The sequence below is a fragment of the Hirundo rustica genome, chromosome 22 (genome assembly GCF_015227805.2).
Source record: "Hirundo rustica isolate bHirRus1 chromosome 22, bHirRus1.pri.v3, whole genome shotgun sequence".
Classification (NCBI taxonomy): Eukaryota; Metazoa; Chordata; class Aves; order Passeriformes; family Hirundinidae; genus Hirundo; species Hirundo rustica.
This window is the reverse complement of record NC_053471.1, coordinates 3,963,655-3,986,719: the sequence shown is the minus strand read 5'-3', so window position 1 is coordinate 3,986,719 and position 23,065 is coordinate 3,963,655. Positions and strand designations below refer to the sequence as shown.

Sequence of the window (23,065 nt, the reverse complement as noted above, 5' to 3'; positions counted from 1 at the left end):
GAGGCTCTGGGAAGCAGCAGAATGAATCCCCTCTGGTGAGCATCCCCTGGGATTCCCCAGGGCCACAGGGTCACTGCTGTCCCAAAACCCCACTGTGAGCAATATTAGAAAAGAGCAACAAACATCCCCATGCCCCCTTCGGCTGCCAGACCCACGTGGTCAGGAACATGCACACGGGTTCTCACAGAGAGAACCATTCAAAGTGTCCATAAATACCTAGGAAGGTAAATGCATTAACCTTATCATGATCCCAGAGTGTAATTACATACAGCCTGGCTCCCAGGTAAATTAGTTCATTAATAATAATTTTGGTCCATAAATACTGTCATTCCTTAGATCTCGCAGCTATTTGCCCATTCACTTACATGTGCAAGGGCATTCCCGCCACCATCCCCTCCACAGGAGCAGCCTTGGCCAAACAGCCCCAGGCAGTGCTTGGGAAATCTGTGTGCAGACCACAGAAATCTACTCATAGCTTAGATTAAAGTGCTACAAACAAACCAGCATGGTCCTCATCCAGCTGTGGAGCTCATTCCCGCCAGAGGAGAAGAGTTTTTACTGGCCCAGCTCCTTGGGGAGTTAGGTGGATCAGCTCCAACATGGGAGGAAAACTTTTCCTGGGAACCTATGCCTGGGATGCTTCACTGTGGAATGGGGCACTGGGACAGGGCCACCAGCACACCAGGACTGAAGCCACCAGGTCTGCCAGTGGCTGCACATGGCAAAGCCAGCTGCAAAACTGCTGGACGCTCAGAGACTCCCAGGCCCTGCAAGGGCCATCCCCAGGAGGAGCCTCTCCATCGGCTCAAGAGGAAGAAGGAAGGGAGCATCTACTCGGATCTCCATGGAAACCAGGGAGAGGTGGGGAAGACTTTAATTTGAAGTGCTGATTTGGCAGAGGCCCTGGGAGCCATAGGCAGGAGATGAGCTGCATTAAGGAGCAGCAGGGAGGGGGCTGTGGATCTGAAAATGGGTGCCAAAAGGGTATCTGATACCATTAGGCTTGAAAAGTTGCTGCGAAAGGCGGGGAACCAAATGGGACCAGTGTAGCAGCAAATGATGTATTTAATTCATTTGGCCCCTTTTCTGTGCACAAATTATCCATAGAGGGAATTTGTTTTAGGGGTTTTTTTTTTTCTGAAATTGCTTATTAATTTGCAACAAGGGGGCAGATGGCTGATGCAGGCAGAGCTCAGTGCATCCTGCTGCCTGCACCCTGGGTAAAGGCAAACCCTGACACCATCCCCACACCGCGGGGACTGCAGCCACTGGCACCTCCTGATCCCAGCTCCCTCCATGCATACTTCAGACTTTGGAGATAAACAGAAGGCTGCAACCTCCAAGGCTTTGCTTCCAGGACTTTCCATTTACTGTAATTACTGAAGGATGTTTCCCCTGAGATAAGATCTGCGTGACATTTGCGAAGCCAAATCTCCTGCTCACACTGCCAAACAGATTCACAGCTGCAAACAACCGGGTCTTGCAGCAGGAGACAAAGCCAGCACCTCAGGGGAAGCCGTGGGGCAGCTCGCTCCAACTTCCCAGGGATGAGTGTGAGCCACAGGAAAGTAGGATGAGAACCCGCTGATAATCTGGGCTGGGAGGTGAGGAGCAGCTGTCAGCGCCCAGATCACTGTGCCCCTAAAATCACGTGCTCTCTAAGCATGAATTGGGGGTGCAGTCTGGTGTACCCTCATGCTGGCAAATAAGTAATCTGCTCTTGCCCCCACAAACCCATTCTCACAACCCAGAAGAATCTGCTGCAGCATCAGCCTTGCAAGAGGGGCCTTTGTTGCCTACAGCACCTACATAGTTTATTTTAAAACCTTAATAGTATTTGGAAATTACAGGCAAATGCTCAATGTTGACCTTCACTAAGGTGGCTGCGGTTTCCCACCTCTGTACAGTAAATCAGTGGGTAAATGAACACAGAGACTCAATTCATCATCAAATGTCAAGCCTGAGACAGAAAGACGGGAAATGATTTAAAAGCAACCAGCAGTTTAGAACTGCTGCAAATTTCTCATTATGGAGCTGTGAATTGTTATGAAAAACTAATCTGTGTTCTAAGCTTTGGTCTGCCCAGAGCTGCCAAGGCCCCGCTCCTTCACCCCTCCCTTCGGCTGGGGTGAGTCTCATCTGACACCCTCAAAAGCCTTTAAGCACCACCCCCTTGGATCCCCCACTCTCCATCAGACCCTGCAGGAGCTGAGCTCCACTGGGTGGATTTTGAGGTGTGTTTTGTGAGCACCATCCCCAGGTGAGCATCCTTCCCTGGGGGTTCTTCTCCCCCAGGCCACTCCTGCGATGTCGCCATGGCACCCATCACTCTCCTCCCTGCAGGACCACTGAGGGTGTGCTTTGCAAAGTCCTTCACAACCCATCCATTGCAGCTGAACACCGCGCAGGGAGCACAGCCACTGCAGCTCAGAGACTCCTCATCCCTCCTGCCAGATTCCTCTCCCCCGAGACGCTAATAAAATGCATTTCCTCCAGCCAGTGTCTCACTTAGGGAACCTTCGCCTGGGTGTGATTGAGTGCACTTAATATACTCGCTCTCACTGTAGAAAGGATTCTGAGCCTCGTATTTGACAGCCTTGATCTTAAAGAAATCCATTAAGAGCAGCTTTATCTCTGGGTTTTGTAACCATTAAATCAGGTTTTATCAAGTCGGTAACGGGCTTTCAGAGAGACAAGTGGGAGAAACAGGGAATAAACCTCCCAAACTCCCACACCAGGGCTGCCGGGCTGGATTTGGGTGACATGGGAACAACCAAGAAAGGGTTTATCTCAGTGGAAAGCCCCCCAGCATGATGCTGCCTCGCCAGCAGGTTGCAGGAGCCTTTGCTGGATGCTGCCATGCTGCTTCCATGTGCCTCAATCAGCTTTTGGTTTGGCAGAGGCGCTAAATACTCATTTCAGCTAATAAAGATGCCCGGTAATGTCACATAACAGGGCTGGCGAGCTCCCAGCAAATATTATGGTGAGGCTTTGTTTAATTAGAGGGTTCTCAGGCAGTCACAATTTCCTCCTCATAATGGGGAAAACAAGCTGGGTTTAAAAGTTTGGGCTGGCGGCAAACCCTGCTGAGGCTTGGGCATCCTGAGCCCCAGTTTTCCAAGGGCCTTCAGCTGCTGCAGGAGCTTTGCCCCCAACTCTTTGTTGGTTTTTCTTTTTTTTTTTACCTTATTTTCTCATTACTAGTTGCCATTTTTTAGTTCCCCCTCCCTAATCAGGCCAGGTCTCCCTGCTCTCCTTATTCCTCTGTTGCTGTTCCAGCAATGCCTTTGCCAAAGCAGTGACACTCCAGGCCCCAGAAGGTCGCATCTGCATCTGCTCCAAGAGGGAAAACACCCCCAAGAACTACTGAACCCATGGAAAGGGCTTTTCAATCCTTCCCCTCTCTGCACACCTCAGTGATGAGACACAAACCGAGATTTTTAGGGCAAATTAATTCTGTCATTACTGGAATCGTTTCCTTCCTGACATGAAAGCAAATGGGAAGAGCGCACCAAGTTGTATGCCAGGCACGGGTGCTTGAGTTCATTGTCATTAGCAGGGATGACTTCATTAACAAGTGGGAAACCAGGAAGCTGCCCCCACACTTGTCTCGAGCTTGAGAGGCAGCAGCAATTCCAAGGACCATGGCCATAATCCCAAGCAGCTGGGACACGAGGCATTTGCATTTCCTACGGGGAAAGCTTTATCAATTTTTCTTAATGACAGTCCTGGAGGTTTTGGACCACAGACATGTGCTGCAGGGGAGCAGGCAGCACCATTCAAGCACCAGCTCAGCTTAAGTCCCTGTGCTGGTGTCCCCTGAATGCTGGCACATCATACACCACTCGAGCTGCCTGTGCTGCAGGTACAGCACCAGCTCATTCATAAGCCTCAAGACATATCGTTGTGTGAAAATGTAATAAAAATTATTCAGCTAATCTACTTTAATAACCCAACTTCGGGGCCTCTCTGTGCTGCAGACAGTATAATCATTTGTAAAATATGAGCTGTCATTTCCCATCAGTGCGAGGGAGGCAGAGGAACTCGGCACCCGACTTTATCGGGGCCACTAATTCACCAGCCTCAGGCCTGTGGAGAGAGAGGCAGCAGAGCTGATGGGCTGCCCTCCCCTCCCAGTCCCATTTACTGTCCCTGCCCTGACCCCAGGATGCTCCAGGGGATGGGGGTGACACAGGGGACCTCCAGCACTCATCTCTACAGGACAGGGATGTTGAGCATTTCCACCTCCCCAGGAAGAAAATGCTGCCATACTCTGACAGTTGTGCACAGCAATTTTTATGGATCGAGGATGAGTAAAAAGTATCAAAAATCCCATAGAACTGCCTTAGTGTGTACAAAACTCGGCGTTGAATATAAAATACTTTAAAAATATTCCGCAGAATCAAATCTGCGAACTTTTTAAGTTAAAAAAAAAAAAAAAAAAGATTCAAAGTGCCTAAAATACCATCACGCTTCACAAAAATACAGATCCCGCAGTCACAGAGCGCCGTAACAAACACATCCACTCGTCTCGATCTGCGCGGATGGAGCCGCGTGGCACCACCAGCGCTCACGGCAATGCCCGGGGATCCCAGTGACAGAGACACCCCCCAGCCTGGCGAGGTGACAGCCAGGGGATGGGAATCACGACCACCCTCAGACAGACACAGGAACCCCCGAGGTGCTGTTGATGAAGCTGCTGGGCTGGCACAGGAACCCGCAGATTTGCGGTGATGGCCAAGCGGCCTCACTGGTACAGGACCTTCACGCAGAAGGTCTCCTCGTTCTTGTCCTCGTGGTCGTTGATGTGAATCAGGATCTCCTCCTCCCCCACGGTCTGGCTCGGGGCGAAGCGCAGGCCGATGGTGTACACCTCCCCTCCGGCCACCTGCGAGAGAGAGGGCCAGAGGAGGCAGCAGCAGCTGGCCAGGACCCTTCATGTGCCCGCCTTCCCCTGGCCAGGGTGTCCCTCACAGCCAGCACCCACCCAACACCTCCTGGCCTGGCCAGATGAGGGGTCTGACAAGGAGGGAGTGCTGGCAGCAGGACGTACCTCGAAGGAATCCTCCTTGAACTGCAGCAGGTCGGGGCGGTTGGTGCATAGGAAGTAGAGGCGGGGCGAGGGGTAGGGGTTGGTGTAGGTGATGCGTTTGTTGCAGCCTTTCCCACCTCCCGCAGGCAGCGAGATCTCAAAGGCCTGTGGGGCAAGCGGGGGCCGTGGCAAGGCTGTGCAGCAGCAACAACGGGCACTCCCCCAAAGCCACCACAGAGAACTGCCTCCCATGCACCGCCCTCCCCTCCCACACCTCACATCTGCTCTGTCAGCCAGCAGGAAGAACCCACCTTTGATCAAAAGCAGCGACAATTAATTACGAGTGCGAAGAACAAAGGGCTGGGAGAGCAGTGGAGAGTAGCCAGCTCCTTCTCGTTCCCAGGACAAGCTGTGGTGCTCAGATAACTAGACGGACTTGATGACCCTGAACCCTTCCAGCCCCAACTACTCTGATTCTCTTAACACCCCACAGCACAAGCAGCATGCGGCAGGACAATGGGGCATCAGTGTAAATGCCAATCTGAACCTTTCCTACTACCAAGGGGTTCAGGAAAACATTTTTAGAAAGAACACATTAGCCAGGAAATCTAATTTTCTGTCTTTGAGGCAAGCCTCTGCCAGCACAGCGCTAATCGAAAGCAGCATGCTGCAGCTCTAATTTCACAACTGGGAATACTTCCGAGCTGCCGCTCCTCAGCGTGGGGCTGCCTCCAAAACAGCCTAAAAGACATTTTACCAGGGGCTTCAGTGAGATTATTCAAGTACCCCAAGGGCTAAATGTGTGTTTATGGTGGCAAGTGCCAAAAAAAACACAGATGGAAAGAGAGGAAGAAGCAGGAAAACAGCCTCGGGTTATTGGCTGAACTGCGACCACTGATCCAGCGCCGTCACCACGTTTCGCAGTGGCAAGAGCTGCCGTACCTTGGAGATGAGAGGCTGCTTGCAGGACAGGCAGAGCAGCCAGGAGGACACCAGCTGGTGGGACTCCACATCCACCAGGTTGAGGTAGATGAACTTGCTGCCAGCCCGCCGTGGCCTCACGCCGATGTACAGGTCCTGAATGCCATTGGCAGGAAGGAGGAAGGCACCCTTTGGATCCACCTGTGGAACGACACCTGGAGGTACAGCCACCCACAAACAGCTGATCACAGCCCTGAAATGTCCAGCTTGGAGCATCAATTAGACCCAATTGCTCTTAAAAACCTGTATCCCTATTCCATCACCATTGAATCCCATACCTCCCAGCCTCAGGAATATTCAGGGACTAATTCAAGTCAGGAAGGACAAGAGCCACCCAGGAACACCCAGGGCCTCCCCAGCCCAGGGGTTCCCCCACACAGGCTTTGCCTGGGGAGCCTTTGCCTCCCCTTTACAGTACAGAAGTGGAGTTTTTCTGCCTTTTATTATTCACATTTCCAATTACGGACAAACGAATCCTAAAGAAATTGTGAGTCTTCAGACAGTCTCATTAACGCAGATAATTTGCCCTCCGGGGTTTCGCGCCAATGATCCTACACATGACAGCTCTAATCAAAAGATAATTATCACAAACGCTTTACGGCTCTCAGTTGTTCACAGTTCCGCGTGGGTTGCCTTTTGCTTTTCAGAGGGGGTTTCTCTGGGCTGACCCAGGCCAGCCAGGCCCCAGCCCACCACGGGGGTTACCTCCAGCTCCTGGGGGTGGGAGGTGAAGGCCTGCACCCTCCGCGAGGCCGCGGTGCCACGCAGCAGCAGCGAGAGGCGGGTGAGCTGCCCGGCCGTGCAGGCGACGTCCAGGCGCTGCAGCGAGTGCAGGTAGAACTGCCAGATCTGGGCAGGTGCTGCCAGCCAGGCGTCCCTGTGCACGGACAGATGGACAGGGCTCGCCACACACCACCAGAGTCAACGTTCCCCACCCTTCTGGGGTCCCGCTACTTACATATAAATAGCGACAAAGAACTTTTTGATCTGCGGGCTTGGTCCTCCGGCTACTTTGAGGAAGATGTCCTGTGGCTCGCCAGGCCCCTGCATAGACAACAGAGCATTGTCCCAGCAGTTGACCAGCTAATGAGGACCCCAGGGGTGTCTTCCCATTAATGGAGGAACCACCACCAGCTCCCTTATGAAAGCAGATGCTTTCGGCATCTCGTTAAACTACGTTATTAAGTTATTATACAGCTTGGCTGAGCTCTCCCGGCATTTTTAATTACAAAAGAGGATACAAATGACTATCACATTCCAGGTCTGTATCTGTAATCAAATTTTGGCAATTTTTCCCTAAGTTTTCTAACAAGCCGTAATCCAATTACCATACTAATGCATTTCCGCAACAGTAATTAGCAACTATCCCTCGTCACCATTTGCATGGACATGCCCAAGCTTATTTTTCCCTTCTGCCCCTTCTTGCTGTGGAGCCAGCCCAGGAGAGCCTCCTGCTCAGGGAAGGAGTGGGATGGTGCAGGGCTGGGCATGGAGCTGCCCCACTCCCACAGCATTCTTCAGCAGGGACAGGCTTTGCACCCCAAGGACACACCGTCCCACCAGTGCTGCCAACAGCTGTGGATACCCCGAGCAGCAGAAAGGTCTATCCCAGCCCAACAAAAGGCTGATTTTCCCCAGAGTCTGAATCATCTGGTACTTGCTCAAAAGAACAAACCAGCACAGGCTGCTGCATGATGAGATAAGGGGCAACGCTCAGCCTCCCCCGCCAAAACAATGCAGCTCCTTTTAATTGGGAATACAAAGCAATTCCAGCTTCATCGCTGCCACTGTGTCACTGCCACGGGCTGGTACACGGGGACGCTCTGTGGTTGCACCCACACCGGCAGCTCTCTGCCAACCCAAAAAATCTGCAGGAGAAGGACGCGAGGAACAGCGATGCCAAAGCGTAACATACCAAGGATTTGGTTTCACAAATGATGTCGGGGTCACTGCAGCGAACGAACATCTCAGGCTGCCCGCCTGGCACCCCCACTGGCGTGCCTGTGGACAAGGGACCAACAGAACCACCTTCAGCTTTTCCTCTGCCTGTGCCTCTCCCCTGTGCCCCACACAGCTGCACACAGAACCCCTCATGCTGGACAACCAGCAAACCACACAGGTGCGTGCAGGTGTAGGGAATTCGGGTTAAAGTTAACAGAGGAAGATGGATGGAGAGCATGCGAGGAGCCCAGAGCCGTGAAGAGGTGAGGAAGCAGCAATATGCTCTCTGGATGCTGTTGTGCCTCCAGAAAAGCTCCATGAACTATGGATGATGACTAGTAGGGAAGAGCCCAAGCTCCCCCAGACACACCACAGACTCACCAGGGAGGGTGTGCCAGGGAGGCAGCCGAATGGTTTTCTTCAGGAAGGTGAGCTCTGGGTGGTAGAAGCGGAAGGTCTGGTCCACCACATGGGGCTGCGGCTCCACCTTCACCCGCAGGAGTGCAATGGGCTTCCCCCCGCTCACCTGGAAGGAGACCTGCCCCAGGGACCAGCAGGAGAGGGATGGGTTTTCCAGTGATTCTGCTCCTCCCATGCAGCCCCTCAAGCAGTGTTTCACCTGGCTCCCTAACCTGGATGAGCTTTGTCTGCTTGGCCCCGCTCTTCCCAAGGGAGCGAGTGTTCTCATTGGCACCGGTGCCCAGCCCAGCCGGCCCCTGCAGGGTGGAAGAGTGAGTTCCCTCAGGGTGCAGCATCGCTGCAGCTGCTGCTGCTCCCCATGGCTGTTCCAGCCAGCTCTGAATTGGCAAACACAGCCAAGGGACAGCTCAAAACAGGGGACCGTGCCTACCTGTGCTGCAACCACAGCAGGATCTGCAGAGAAGGTCTGGTATTTGAAGGGGATGTGCACAGTCTCACTGGGGCGCAGGTAGACCTGAGGCTTGAGGTCATCACGCAGATGGAACATATCCTCCTCCACCGGTGTAACACTCTTGGTCAGCTCCTTGAAGTGGCGCCACTCCCTCGGGTCCAGTATGACACTGGGGCAGCGAGCAGCAGAGGTGCTGGTGAGGACTGGGAAGGAGCTGGTACCACCCTGGCATCTCCCCTCACACACAGGGGAGCCCCCACCTGAGATCAGGGTGGTCGACCTCGATGGTCACGGTGTGCTGGACGCCGTATGGGTTCTTCAGGGCAAACTCGAAGAACTCAGCTGTGCCCAGCACAGCGTGGACAGTGCGGGTGGCTGTGATGGCCTGGCTGAGCATCTGGTAGATGCTCTCTCCCTTGATGTGATCCCGGTAGGCATCGATGACCTGCAGGTCCCAGGCACGCTGCTTTGGCCAGCCCTGCTGAGAGGGAAGGGACCATAAGCCTGGAGACACCACAGGGGTCTGGCCCCACGCCCTCCTGCCACCAGCACCCTCGTGCAGCCACACCACCACCACGTGCTGCAGCCAGTGGGTGGACATGGCCTCACTGAGGGCAGCCTGGGGGCCAGGCTCACTTCTGGCCGGCGATTGCGCAGTGCGGCCTCCAGCTCGTTGTCCACATCCACCAGCCTCCGTGCCCACACCGTCCTCCCACCTGTGAGGAGAGACCACCGTGCCACCAGATACCCCAGATACTGCAGCCCCCAAGAGCCCCACAACACTGCAGGGCTGGAAAAGGGAGTACCAGAGGGAGCAGCTGACCCACAGCTGGCACTGCAGCAGCAGAGACCGTGACCACCTCAACACACAGAGGGACAGGCCAGGCCCCAGAAGGACTCACCACCAGGAGTGTTCAGGGAGCGCCAGCTGCCACCTGGGGTGGTGACAGTGCTGTCTGGTGCAGTGACAATGTGGGAGTAGGATGCCAGCTGGCCTGGGGTCTCCTCACATGGGTGACCTGCCACAAGTGGAGACACAAGTAAGTGGAAACCGTCCATTTTCATTATAAAATCTACTGCAAATTTTTACCTCCCCGCAGCTCTGTTCAGCCAATTTACACAAGCAGGAGGGAATATCTGGAAACCAGTGATGCCCTCAGAGCCCCATGCACTCCCCAGAGCCAGTTCTGTCATGCAGTCACCTACCCAGGAATGAAGCAGCACCAAGAGCACACACCGTCCTGAGCCCCTCACCAGCTCCTGCCTTCACCTCTGTGTCCTGCCTCCCCCAGCACGGCCACGTGCTGCTGCATCTCCCCACTCCCACAAACGCTGTGCCAAGTGGAGCCACACAAAGCTCTAAACCCACCAGGTATTTGCCCAGCCTACATATCCCTGTCCCCATCCTTCGGGAAAGGACACCAAGCTTTGCCATCCTGTTTCTAACAGTATTTTGAATTTTTTTAAAAAAAGAGGATGGGAAAAACACCAAAGGGCAGCTGCTACCCTGGCACAGTGGCTCTACTTCTCCCCTCCCTCTTCTTTGTTGGGGTGTGAGTTAAACCACTCCCTGGGTTGTGGATCTCAGATTCTCTTTCCCAGGAGCTTATCGGCCCTTTGCAGGCAAAGTATGGAAATGATGATTTAAGATATCTTATATGGAGCTAATCTCTCCTCTGAAGATAAGATTTTAAAACCTGGAGTCACCGCACATTTATAGGACACAGAATTAAATACATAAAATAAAAGCAGCCAGCAGGTTCTGGGAAGGATGACGTCCCCGCCAGCCTGGGTCTCACTCAGGTACAGCCCTGCACATGCTGCGTGCCCCAGCCGAGCCTTTGGGCTGCATGAGCAGCGGGTTCTCACCAACATTGGCCAGGCAGAGGTGGAGACGGCCCCTCACAGCCACACGGACACCCAGGGGCCGCAGGGCGCCGTGCCGCAGAGCCTCCCGGCCCATCACCGTCCCGTCCGGCTCGTACTCCGTCGTGGCCACCTCCAGCTCGTGGTAGGTCCTGACGGCCGTCTGGCCCTGGCGCAGCAGGGGCTGGGGACAAGGCAAGGACAGACAAGGTGCAAGGAGTTACTGAGGAGTCTGGTGCGGAGGGGTCAAGGTGTCTGGGTCTGAATGGAATTGGATGTCCTGGCTCTGTGGGGCTTAGTGCTAGAACACTGCCAGAGTTCCAGGGAAAGGTGAAGAAAGTTAATGCTTTGTCATCACTTTGGAGGAAAAGAACAAATCCTGTGATAAGGGGCTTGTCAAGCTGACACGAGTTACACAGAGGGATTACTGAAGACACAAGGACAATGCAACAGCATCTCAACACAGGACCAAAGGGAAAGCTGGGCTCTTCCCCAGCACTCCACACAGGCAGGGGGTCCTTCAGCATTACCAGCCACAGAAAAAGACCTTCAATCTAAACAATACCTCCAGTTTAATGGCAGCAGACCCGACGTGGAGCAGGGAGTCTCCATCCCAGACATCAATCTGGAGGCTGTGCTCAGCCAGGTACCGCAGGAACCAGCGGTGCTCCCCGGGCCGCAGGAAAGCCGGATCCACCATGTACTTCAGCTGCAAGCCTGGTGGTCCTGCAAGACCCCACACTGTCACAAACATGGCACTTGGCTTGGTGGGAAGCCTCAATGTGCACCTCATGCAACTGACGCTCTTTGTTCTACTTCAAACACTGGACATTTTGAATGTTTTTCATGATGTGCATAAACCAGCAGAGGTTTGCTATTAACAGACACCCAACAGAAGAGGATCAGCCACACATGGATGCTAAAACCAGAGCTTACTGGTTAGGGTCCCATCCTCGTTGACACGGACAAGGAGCTGTGCTGGCACAGCCAGCCCGGTCGCCATTCCCCCGTCCGTGCTGACCAGCTGCAGCCGCGGCGTGGTGACCGGGGGGAAACGGTAGAACTGGAAGGTGAGGAAGACAGTCCTCGGCTGTGGCCCCTCCATGCTGCCCTGGGCATCCCTTGAGGAGAGAGGGGCGTTTGGGTTACTTGTGGCACGGCACTGCCACTCTGTCATGAGCTCCTCGTGCATTTGGCACATGCCAAGAGGCAGAAGAACAAGGGAAGATTGGCAGCACCACAAGTATTTGGACTTTCCTGAAGACAGCGGCCATACGGTTTGCCTCAACTTTCCAAAAAGCTTTGTAATTCCAGCTGTCTCCTGCCATATGCTGTGATGGAGGCGCCCAGCAAAGGCAGCATGTTACCTTCCCACAGCACGCTACCAGCCATGGAAAAAACAGAAGCAGGGCCTTATCCAGCCAAAGCCACCCCTTGGGTGCCAACTTTGCCAGCTCCATTTGCATTTCTGGAGAAACCCTGCATTAATGAGCTCTGACATCACATTGTGGCTCATGGATCCAATTTAAAAAAACTGGATTATGACTTAAAAGTACCCAGGTCCTAAAAGAAGAGGTACCTCTGCAAGAACTTCTCCTGCCCAAGCAGGGAAGAGGACTGGGGGAATTTGGAAGTTACTCTGTCCAGGAGGCCTTTGGGGTCTGCCCACACAAGACCACGAGCTGCCATCCCACCTGCCAAAAGCCAGGAACTGCAGGACTATTTCATTGCCTTGCAGAGGGTCAGCTTCCTCCAGCCGCAGGTTGAAAGTGCCCAGCTCCACTGGCTCTGAGATTTCCACCGGCTCCTGGTTGCGGTCCAGGATGTCTGGAAAGCCGGCAGCGTGCAGGCGCGCCAGCGCGGCACGAGAGAGGGACACGTGGGAACTGACGGAGAAATAGGGGTGAGCTCCACAGAAAGGGCCACAGGCAGGCCAGGTGATGGGGCCACAGGAGCCTGGGGAGGGGCAGCCGAGCATCACCTGCACGCCTGCAGCCCCACGGCAGCCATGGGCAGCTGCAGCGGGGTGAAGGGCAGTGCCCGCAGCTGGTCGCTGGCACAGGGCTCTGTGTCCGGCGAGCCCAGGTTGGCCTCCAGGTGGGTGATGCCCCCATCCTGCTGCAGAGTCTGGCCCGTGCCCTGTGGCGAGGCCACGAGCTGGGACACCGACAGCTGGGGAAGAGAGCGGCAAGCGTGAGCACCCGCAGCCCCCTGAGACAGCCCCTGTGGCAGGCTGAGCCAGCAGCCCCCCTGTGCTAAAGGAGCTCGGCCCCCACGTGCCCCAGTGTTGCCACTCCACCAAGAAGCGGTACAACTCGGCCACACAAGGGTTTGCACCTCCACTGCCACTTCCCTGCTGCTCGCTCCCTGGCAAGAGGTAGGGATGAGCACATGCAGCAGGAAGATCAAACTGCTTAATGCAGCCTTATGAGGCATTTCATTTCATCAAAAATATTTGCGTGCGTTGATTCCTGCATCAAGATATAAAACAGCATAAAGAGGGCTCTCAGTATTCACAGCTCTCCTTAAATCCTAGGAGCTATGCACGAACGAACCGTGTGTCACTGTCAGCACATACCAGGGACAACAGCACACAGCAAATCTGGGCTGTCAAAAACCAAGAGCTGCCCTCACTCCTGGGGTGTGAAAAGAGCACTGGGAGCCTCCCCCAGCACATCACAGGCAGGAGCTGGTTTGCTGCCTGGAGGAGGTGGAGTTGAGGACACTTGGTGCCTCTTGGCTGCAGCAGACAGGAAAACAGGCAGGGTATGGGTCCAAAAGCACATCCTACATGAGGGCCATCCCCTGGGGAATGCTGCTGCCCACCACCCGCCTCCGCTGGTGCATGTGGCACTTACCCCTGGTCCCTGTGGGGAGACTGGCACACGCCGTGGGGTTGGCACTCCTGTGGAAACAGACAGGAGAGAAGCTGTAGAGGAGCCATCACCCTCAGGCCCCATAACTGCAGCTGCACCCACTGCCCTATCCTCCCACCAGCCCTTTACAATTTTAGAGGCAAAGGCAGCGCAGTGAAGCAGCTTACCATCACTCAAACACTTCTTTTGACTTATTTCCCAATAAGACTGCTGCCTGGGGGTTAACACAGCACATCTCCAGATCCATCCATTATTTTGCCATGAATCAGGCTAACTCTGCCACAAACAGCAGCTCCCCCATCCCCTGACAGCGCCGCGGTGCCCCAGGGCCACACGGTGCTGCCTATGTGGGATGCTTAATGAGACGTGAAAGTTTTAGGATACTTAAGGTTTTCATCGCTTCTCTGTTATTTTTTGTCACTCCCTTCATCTGCTTGAGCATTTGTGCCCCGAAACGGTGGGAGCTTTATCGTGTTTATATTCGGCTGCTCTCTCGCACCGGCACAGCTGAGCTCGCTGCGCCGCGGAGCCGCGGGTTCTTCGCAGCAGAGCAGGGGCACAGATGTTCCATCTCTGCATCCACGTGATGCTGAGACCTTAATTTGCTTTCCCCCACCACATATATCCCAGCTATTCCATGCTGGCTGCCGTGTAAAGGGAACCACCCCGTTTCCTTCATGCCTAAAATACTGTTTCCTTCCAGTTAGGATGGTTTTGGCTGATGGACAGATACAGCAGCAACACCAGCATCTGAGCTGACACAAGAAGCTCTTGGGCCTGGCAGCAGCACGTTTCTCAACAGAGCTCTACAAAAAGTTAACCCAATAGTCTCTTCAGCACCTTGGGACACAGGCTGGAGGGGCACAGCTCTGGAACCATCGCTGCACTTCCATGCTTTCCCTGGTGCCATAAGCCCCCTGGAGCTGGGAAATGCCAGGGAGTTCGTCCCTGAAAATCACCTTGATGGGGATCTCCCTTAACCAGAGACACAGCCCAGAGCCCAGCACATTCCCCTAAGCTGGAGCACTCCAGATCAGCATCAGGATGGAAGCTCAGTGCCAGCACCTACTTCCCTCTCTCCTCACCACACCACAACTCCCAGCCACCTACAGCTGAAAGGCACCAGGAAAAACTTCTCAAGCAGCACCAGTCATGATGCAGCCTGTGCCAGAGGGAGATGAACCCCATGTACCCTGACATCACCCGACCTCTTCATCTCCTCCTAAAGCTTTCCTCTCCAAAGCCCCTCCCAGCAGCAATCCTGGCTCTCACCAGTATAAACACAGGATTTGTCACAGCAAAGCCATGGTGCCACTGCCATCTCGTGGAAGGCACCACAGCACTGGAGCCAGCATGGAACAGCAACCCACCGTAATGGGCATTGCCTGGCCCATGGGCTGGCACCAAGCGGCTCATCAGAGCTGGGGAGATATGACACACACTGAAACACTGCCTGGTGTCCAAGGCATCACCCCGAGACACAGGTGGGAGCCCAGCAGGAGCAGCACTGCAAAGAAAGGGGAGTTTGCTTCCCACCAATCACAAAAGGGGGATGAGAGAGAAACAAGCCAAAGAGGATTTTTAGGAACACAGTGCATGGACACAATCTCATGCCCAAACCCGAGCTCACAGCATTTTTCCTTCCACCTCCAATAGAGCAGAGGGGTGCTGGAAACCCAACCACATATCCCCCCAAATTACAGACAGATGCACCTGTGCACAGATGCTGCCTGCATTTCCCCAGCCAGGAACCAGCACATCCTGCACACATCAACCCAACCCAGACTGCTGTCACACTCCCTCAGTGGTGGCACAACCAGATTACTTTTCCCCAGCCTATGACTGATATTTCTCTTGTCCCCATATCTGGAGAGAATCTGAGTCCAGAGAGAGGAGCAGCAGTAACTGCAGTGCGCCCGCTGCACCCGGTGATTTGGAATGGGAGCGGGCTGGGGCAGTGTTGGCAATCCCTGGGGATTTTGCACATGGCTCAGCAATTCTATCACATGGGAATGTTACAAGTTAAAAAGTAAGAGCTGAATTCAACTTGACAAAAACTTGCTTCACTCCAGTAATTCATAACTAGCTCGTTGAAACTCACTGAAATCTTGTTTTCTCTCCCGAGCAGACACCAGTGCCACCCTCTATATTTTAAATGTCAGCGATCTGGAAAACACTCACTCAGCGATGGCGTAGGAGGCTGCTTCGACTCGTCCCTGTCTTTACATAGGATCTCCGCAGCAGTTACAAGATGTTCTTCCGAATCAGTGGAAACATGGAATTGGACAGTCCCAGACTCCACGTGCTTCCCCTGGAGTTGGCAATGAAAACTCTTTCCGTGTGTTACACGCAGCCTCCCTCGTGCCTCCGACAGCCCTGAGGCCGGAGGCAAAGCTGCCAGGGGCCAGCACACCCTTACCTGCCGGGAGTTTGGCGGGCTCCGGTAGACCAAGGCTTGGCAGGGGCCACGGCGGGCACCACCACGCAGGGGCAGGACCACGTCCGTGTCACCGGTGCCCAGGACGGGGCTCCAGACAGCCCAGCGCACCGAGCGCATGTCGGCCGCTTCACGGCGGGCGCTGCCAGACAGAGCCTGGGGGGTTGGGGAGAGCAGTGAGCACCAGGCAGCCCCATCTCACTGCCAGGACCCGGGAATGGGCGCTGCCAGACAGGAACTGGCTCTCATCCCCCCACTGTGCCTCCTTACACCTGGCTCTGGCATTACAGAAGCCACTGCTCTTCATCCCGTTCTGGAGACATTTCACTTTCCAGGACCTTATGGCTCTGTAACCCCTCCCTCAAGCAGCTGCACTAAGGGGTATGTGCTAAACCCCCATCCCTGGCAGAGGGGAAAGGTTTTCACTTACCCAGTGCATCCACAGCCTCCCTCAAACCAAAGGAGAGGCACAGAAACAAGAGAGGGCTCTGCCAGCACCCACCATCCCCCTCACAGCTAATTATGGCACCGAGGACAAGGTGATCAGCTTTGCAAGCTGCTTTGGGATTAGCCACTCTGCCCCAGGGTTGCACCACAGGGACTGGCTCCACCGCTGCCCCAGCAGCTCCCCACAGAGCCAGAGATCTGCCTCTGGAACCCCAGATCTCCCTGGGACCTCAACAGCACAGCTCAGTGTCTCCCTTCTCAGTACAAATCCCTCTAGTCTGGCACACACATCCTGTGGGATGGGAATGGGAAATGCCCATTTTCCCTGCTTTGGCTCTGGACAGCTTAACAAGAGACATTTGCTACATTTTTTATGAACATTTTAACGGGACGATTAAAGCCTCCTAACAAACACTTGGCCATCAATTCAGCCAGCCAGGAGCTGATGGCTCCAACAGCACAAGGTCTCTGGAGGAGATACACAGTACTCATTGAGCTGGGTTTAACCTGCAGAAAGGTTAAACTAAGATGTGAGTAAACGGTCAGTAAGTAGGTGACAGTATATTGATTGCAGAGACCACCCTCAGAGATTTCTCCTGCCTTTACAGTTTGAGAACATCAGGCTGAAAGCACCCAGAAAAAAACCTCAGCATTCAGGGCAAAAACAAAAAAAAAGGGAGCAGGACAGGTTAACCTCTTTTCAGCATAAATGCCAAATTCTAAAGAAAAGCCTTTCTGATATTCCAAAAAAAGCTGAAATTTTCCAAATTGGCTTGCCAGAACACTATGGGAATGCTCCAAGCTACATTCCTCCATCTACATATAAACAGTGGAGAAATGCAACCACATGTAATTAAAATAATTCACCAAGCCATGCAGGCTGTTTTGTGCAGTGCTGTGGAAGGCACCCGCACACTTTGCAGGGCCCTGCATTACACAGCACAGCCATGCAACATGGAGCTACTGCGACTTGGAGGAGCAGGATGGTGAAACAGGAGCAGAGGAAGGAGTTTCTCAGCGGGACTCACTCTTCCAGAATGGATCATTGCTCTTTCACAAACACAGACAAGGTGTGCACACTCCCAGCCCTACCTTCACACCAGCTCTCCCAGTGCTGCAGAAGACATATTCCAGCTGGAAGCAGACCCTGAATGCCGGGTGAGGAACCACTTCACTCAGCTGGATGCGGCTCCTCAGCACTAGGACTTGACCTGCATCCCTGTGCGGGATGGAGAAGTGGTTGTGGGAGGCATCCGAGGCAGGAGGGAAGCAGCACCAGCAGGAGAGGGGCTCCCCCTTACCTGGCTCTAGAGCTAGGCACCCCCTGGCAGCCACCCGGTGACAATTCCGTGTCTGGCACCAGCACAGCAACCTGCGGTGTCCGGACAAAGCGCAGGCCATTGTGGACTCCAACGTGCAGCCGCCGCTCCCGAACCACCACCTCTTCACCATCTGGTGCAGTGTTTGCCTGTGACAGGAATTTTTTTAGGTTTTTCACCCTGGGCAGCACTCCCTGTGCTGACCACAGCCAGAATTCAGGCAACCCTTCAGAAACTCAAAAAGCAGGAGCTATTCCCCCAGCAGGTGATAGGTATGAAGATCCTTTGTCTTTATGGCAGAGTTTATGTGCAAATCTGGCAAGAAAGGACTTGGCCAGTGGTTGACACTCCAAAGAGATGGACTCAATACACACTGCATCTCATCTCTGCATTTCCCTTAGCAAAGCAAACCCAAATTCTGCTGATGTGTGTCTGGATGTTCAAAACAAAGCCCACACAGAGCATACACATCCTAATGCAATAGGGAAAGAAGCTAAAGGCTTGTTAAAAAAAATAGCAAAAAAAATATTGGAAATTCCAAGAGAAACAAATACATGAATATCACTTACCTGACACTTTTCACCTCACCCCTAATTCCAGACACTAGAACTACTGCTCTACACTGTGCCTTCCCCTGCCCCAACCACACTGGCAGTGCCTAGAATCATGGAATCACTGAGTGGTTGGGGTTGGATGGAATCTTAAGCATTATCTTGTTCCACCCCCTACCACAGGACACCTTCTACTAGAGCAGGTTGCTCCAAGTCCTGTCCAACCTGGCCTGGGACACTTCCAGGAATGGGGCAGCCACAGTTTCTCTGGGCAGCCTGTGCCAGGGTTTCACCACCCTCACAGCACTCTGCTTACCTGGAGTAAACGATCACTGTTCAATAAATCCAGCAGCTCCTCCTCAAACTCCTCCAGGGAAGGGTACAACTGGATGAAAAGCCCCTCCAGATAGCAGGTGATGGTCTTCATCAGCCGGGGCTTCTGCAAGCAGTCTCCTGAAAGACAAGGTGGTGGCCACAGGTTTCCCAAGCAAACAGAAAGCCACCACTGCTGTGCTGAGGTGCCCTGCAGTGCCAGCAGTGGCTCTGCCCACTCAGCTTCTGAGCCCGGGCCTGAACACCTGCAGGGACTCAGTTGCTTTCAAGACCTTGCTCAGTTTCAGTACCAACAGTTACTACCCCAAAGTCATCAGCAGTAGGTTTTCCAGGCAGGAAGCTGAAGTATAATTCAGCTGCAGAATTCTGAGGAATTTTTTACCCTCTGAATCTTCAGCTCACGTATTTTAATTGCAGAAGCTCAAAGGGCGATGTGCCATAGGGAGAGATTAACAAAAGCCAAAAGGGCAAGAGCTCATCCCCCCAAACCTGCCAGGCCCCAGTAATGCTGAACCTGCCTCTGAGTAGTTTAAACAAGCTGCAAAAGCTTTTTCTAAGATTCTGCTGAATGACTGTAATTAAACCAAGCATCACTTATTCCTAGCAGCTTCCCAGGAGCAAAGCAATTAACAGACAGGGAACTGACTGAGCCATTTTGACAGATTCTAGACTGAGGTCTGAGCGTGAGGGCAGTGGCCCCACACAGGGGAGATGCTCTTGACAAGGGGAGATACTACAGAGAAACCACTGTGCTCCCACAAATCCCATCCCAGTGCCCTGCCTGCCCTGCCCACAACCTCCCAGGGACCCACTGCCTTAAAGCAGGAGCAGCACAGGCAGAGGGAAAGGGAAAGAGCCCTCACCTCTGTCTCCATGTGCTGGCAGCAAGCCAGGAACAGTCTGCATCCCAGATATCAGCAGGTTTTCAGGAAGGAGGTGAAATACTGCTTCCAGGGGCTGGTGGGACTTCAGAGCATACTGCAAGTGGCTCTTCTCCATCACTGTCATGTATTTGTTCTCTGAAGAAAAGAAAACATCCCAAAATGACCAAGACTGAGGAGACAGCTTCACAGCCCCAATGTTGAATGAATCATTATCTGTGAATACACGTGCTAGGAGTAAAAGAAGACCTGTGTTTGTGCAGCCAAGCCATTCCCAGCTGGCAGTAAGGCACATCCACCGAGCCGCACCAGGGCACAGACCATGTCTCACATCAAGCAAACACATACAACACGCATTTGGGTAAGAGAAGCCACGAAGAAGGGACCAAGATGAGCTGCTGCTTACTTTCCACGGGGTTCTGGAAGCGTGGGTGCAGCAGGGCACGTGGCGTCCCATGGTACAGCTTCAGCCTGAAAGCAAAGAGCACATGTGCAGCAGTCAGTAAATCCACCCTGAAGTGCATCTCCATCTTCCATTAAATCTCCATCTTCCACAAAGCTCCTGCTCAGCAGCAAAACCCACCCAACCCACTCCAGAAAAGCCCTGTCTTTTAGAGAAGGGACAGGCATCCCTCCCAAACCCGTCACTGCTTCCCCAGAGTGAAGAATTCCAGGTTTCTAAATGCTGGCTCTGTTTCTGCAGCCCCAGGACCACCCTTTCCCCTGCCCTCCCCCAAAGCAGCTGTGCATGTTGCCACCTCAATTCCTAGTGTGACCTGTCACACAGCAGCAGGGTAACCTACGCTCTGTCCTCGGTGGCCAGGTCTGTCGCCTCTGGTCTGCCGTGGAAGAGGGGGATGATTCCAAAGCCGCAGGAAAGGTGCTGAGAGCTCCCATCCCTTTTCCCAGCCGTCCTTACCACTTCCACAACAGCAGCAATGCCAGGGTGATTCAAGGAGGTGTGGAAATAAACGACCTGGGACAGGAAAGAAGAGAAGTGAGCTATTTCAGAGCTGGCAGCGGCAGCTGCACACAGAGCAATGCCTGTCATGCTGGGACACTCAGTGGCACAACCAGAACATCCATTAAAACTTCCAGACAGAAGCTCATGGCAAATTACTTTCAGCGCTACTACAAAATCTCAGCCTTTAAGTCTCAGGCATCAACTTTTTTTTGTTGCCAACACCTGTTTTCCAGAGTAACTCAAAGGCTGCAGACCCTGAATGAGCGGGGCATTGATGCATCCCAGACCTACAGCACTAGAGCAGGAAAAAGGAGTTGGAAACCTTCCTGCAGGATGGAGGGACGTGGGAGTAGCCTGGACCTAAGGGCAGGAGGGGACAGGACAGAGGTCACCTCCCCAGGACAGAATCTAAAGCTAGGTTAATCTTTCTATTAAAAACTCATTGCTGCAGTGCTTCAGGGAAAAAGTTTACTGCAGTATGGGCTGTCAGGAAGGAATAACAGAGAGAGACATTCCCACATCAACCCCGGGACATAAGTCATTATTCCATTAGCCTTTATTGCAAGATGCTGGATTAATGACCTGACCACTGTGGCAGAGCAAGGCTCACCTTGCAAAGGCACAGGTGCCCTGACAGGGGATCCCCTGTGCCACTGAGCTCGAGGGCCCCTCCTGAATGCAAACAGTGGTTTCTGTCACTGCATTCCTCTCCCCTAGACTCTGAGAACAAAACCCACCACACAAGCAGACTCTGATCCTTGTCCCCACACCTTCCTGCTCTAGTGAGGCTGGTGAGCAAACACACAGCACACTCAGGCAGAGGAGCAGTGACTTTCCTCCTTCCCTCACCTGTCACAAATCAATTCCAGCTCTACCTGAACTGTTCCTAACAATGAGATGCTGACTTTCCTGCAGCTGGAAGATCCCACCTCGCATGCAGATCACCCCTCCTCTGGCAGACCCCAAGCCCTGCAGCTGCAGGGTGGGCCACACAATCCAGCCACCTCAGAGAGGCTGCAACACAGCCCCCCAACACTCCTGCCAACTGCTCCCAACCGCATGGCAAACACCCAGGAAGCCTGCAGACGCTGGGAATGTATTTGGAAAAGCAGCTCCTCCCAGCATTCAGCTCTCCCCGCAGCGCTCTCTGCCCTAGTTTTAATCCATCCCTCTTCAAAACAAGCCGGGGTGGGATGGTACTGAAACACTTGGGAGAGAAATGCACACAGCAACAGCCCTCAATGTCACTGTCGATGTAAAGGAAGGAAGAGCACGGGGCCGAGCTGTGCTTCACTTCACCTGCAGCACTGAGGAGGTGGAAACAGGAGCTATGGATTGGAAAACATGGATCATGCTACAGGGCAGCGGGATGTCCCCATTAAGAAACGCTTTGCTGCGCTGGTAACAACAGCGGCTGGAAGTATGGCTTTGGGAGAGTTGAGTTCCCAGATAAGGAGAGAGAAGCGCTGTGCAGGAGGGTGGGCAGCTGCTCTCTCCCTTCCTTCCCACTTGTGGGGAAACACTGCTCTCTGTCGCCAGCTCTGAACACGGCAGGCGGCACATGGTGGCACATCGCTGCTCCCACGGTGGCACCGGCCTCGGAGGAAACCCAGCGCCCCAGTTTCCCCAATAAACCGTACATAAAGCTTAATAAATGGGCAGTGTCTGGAGATGCACCCCAAGCAAACGGTCAGGAAGCGCTGGGATGGAAAAGGGTTCAGCTCTGTGTTTTCCCAGACCCCTGGCAGCCCCCACCTCATGGAACGTCGCCCTGGCCGAGCGCGGCGGGGCAGCACCAGCAGTTTGCCAGCTGCTCCTCCACGTCTTCCCAAAGAAGTGGTGGTAGGTGGCATCAAAAAGGGAGAGGCGCAGCTGGTACTCGGCTCCCTGCAAGGTACAACACACCGGCTCTGGGGATGCTCAGGGACAGGCCAGCTCTGCATCCCCAAAGCTCAGAACACACTTCGGTGAGAGATATAATTCTTGTTTTCTAAGGGATGCCCAAATCAGGTACATGGGCACAGACAGCTTCATGCATTGCTGCAGAACCTGCCTCCAAGCCAGAGGCAGACAGAGCAAAGGAAAAGTGGGGAAAGTGAGCATAAAGCATAGAATAAAGAGGCAATTGATGTTAAAGTGCTATCCAGAAAATTTAATTTGAATATATTTACCGAAACTAACAAAAAACTACATGAAAAGTTAATTAAATGCTAATTGAGATTTACAGGTAATAAGGCATGGGATTGAAACAACTTTGTGCTTTCAGGAGATTTCCAGTTAGTTCCCCCCCAAAACCACCTTGTTTTAAAAGTTACCATTGGGAGCTCAGAACCACACACACAGACTGGAATGCTGAAAGGGGCTTAGAAAAAATTCGGAGGGTGACTCTGTACATCCACAGAAAATGACAGAATAGGGAGGAGAGGCTAAACTGAAAGAGGAGCAATTTAGGTTTGATCTTAGGGAGAAATTCTTCTTGTTAGGGTGGTGAGGCATTGGCACAGGTCATCCAGAGAAGCTGAGGCTGCTCCATCCCTGGAAGTGTTCAAAGCCAGCAGGTTGGAAA

At 53.5% G+C, this 23,065-nt stretch overlaps 1 protein-coding gene across 1 annotated transcript; it reads right to left on the bottom strand.

The window, feature by feature from the left end:
* Window positions 1–4,372: 4,372 nt before the first annotated feature.
* Window positions 4,373–22,602, bottom strand: NPHP4 (nephrocystin 4). Its single transcript, XM_058423319.1, is given in 27 exon segments — window positions 4,373–4,888; window positions 5,054–5,197; window positions 5,975–6,154; window positions 6,719–6,890; window positions 6,972–7,057; window positions 7,929–8,014; window positions 8,336–8,492; window positions 8,587–8,670; window positions 8,805–8,994; window positions 9,086–9,303; window positions 9,462–9,541; window positions 9,728–9,844; window positions 10,695–10,875; window positions 11,257–11,417; window positions 11,628–11,812; window positions 12,386–12,577; window positions 12,673–12,863; window positions 13,550–13,596; window positions 15,749–15,878; window positions 15,987–16,160; window positions 17,544–17,670; window positions 17,753–17,919; window positions 18,638–18,774; window positions 19,518–19,673; window positions 19,942–20,006; window positions 20,339–20,511; window positions 22,255–22,602. Coding segments are annotated over 27 exon segments (4,089 nt in total). The 3' UTR covers window positions 4,373–4,747.
* Window positions 22,603–23,065: the final 463 nt, after the last annotated feature.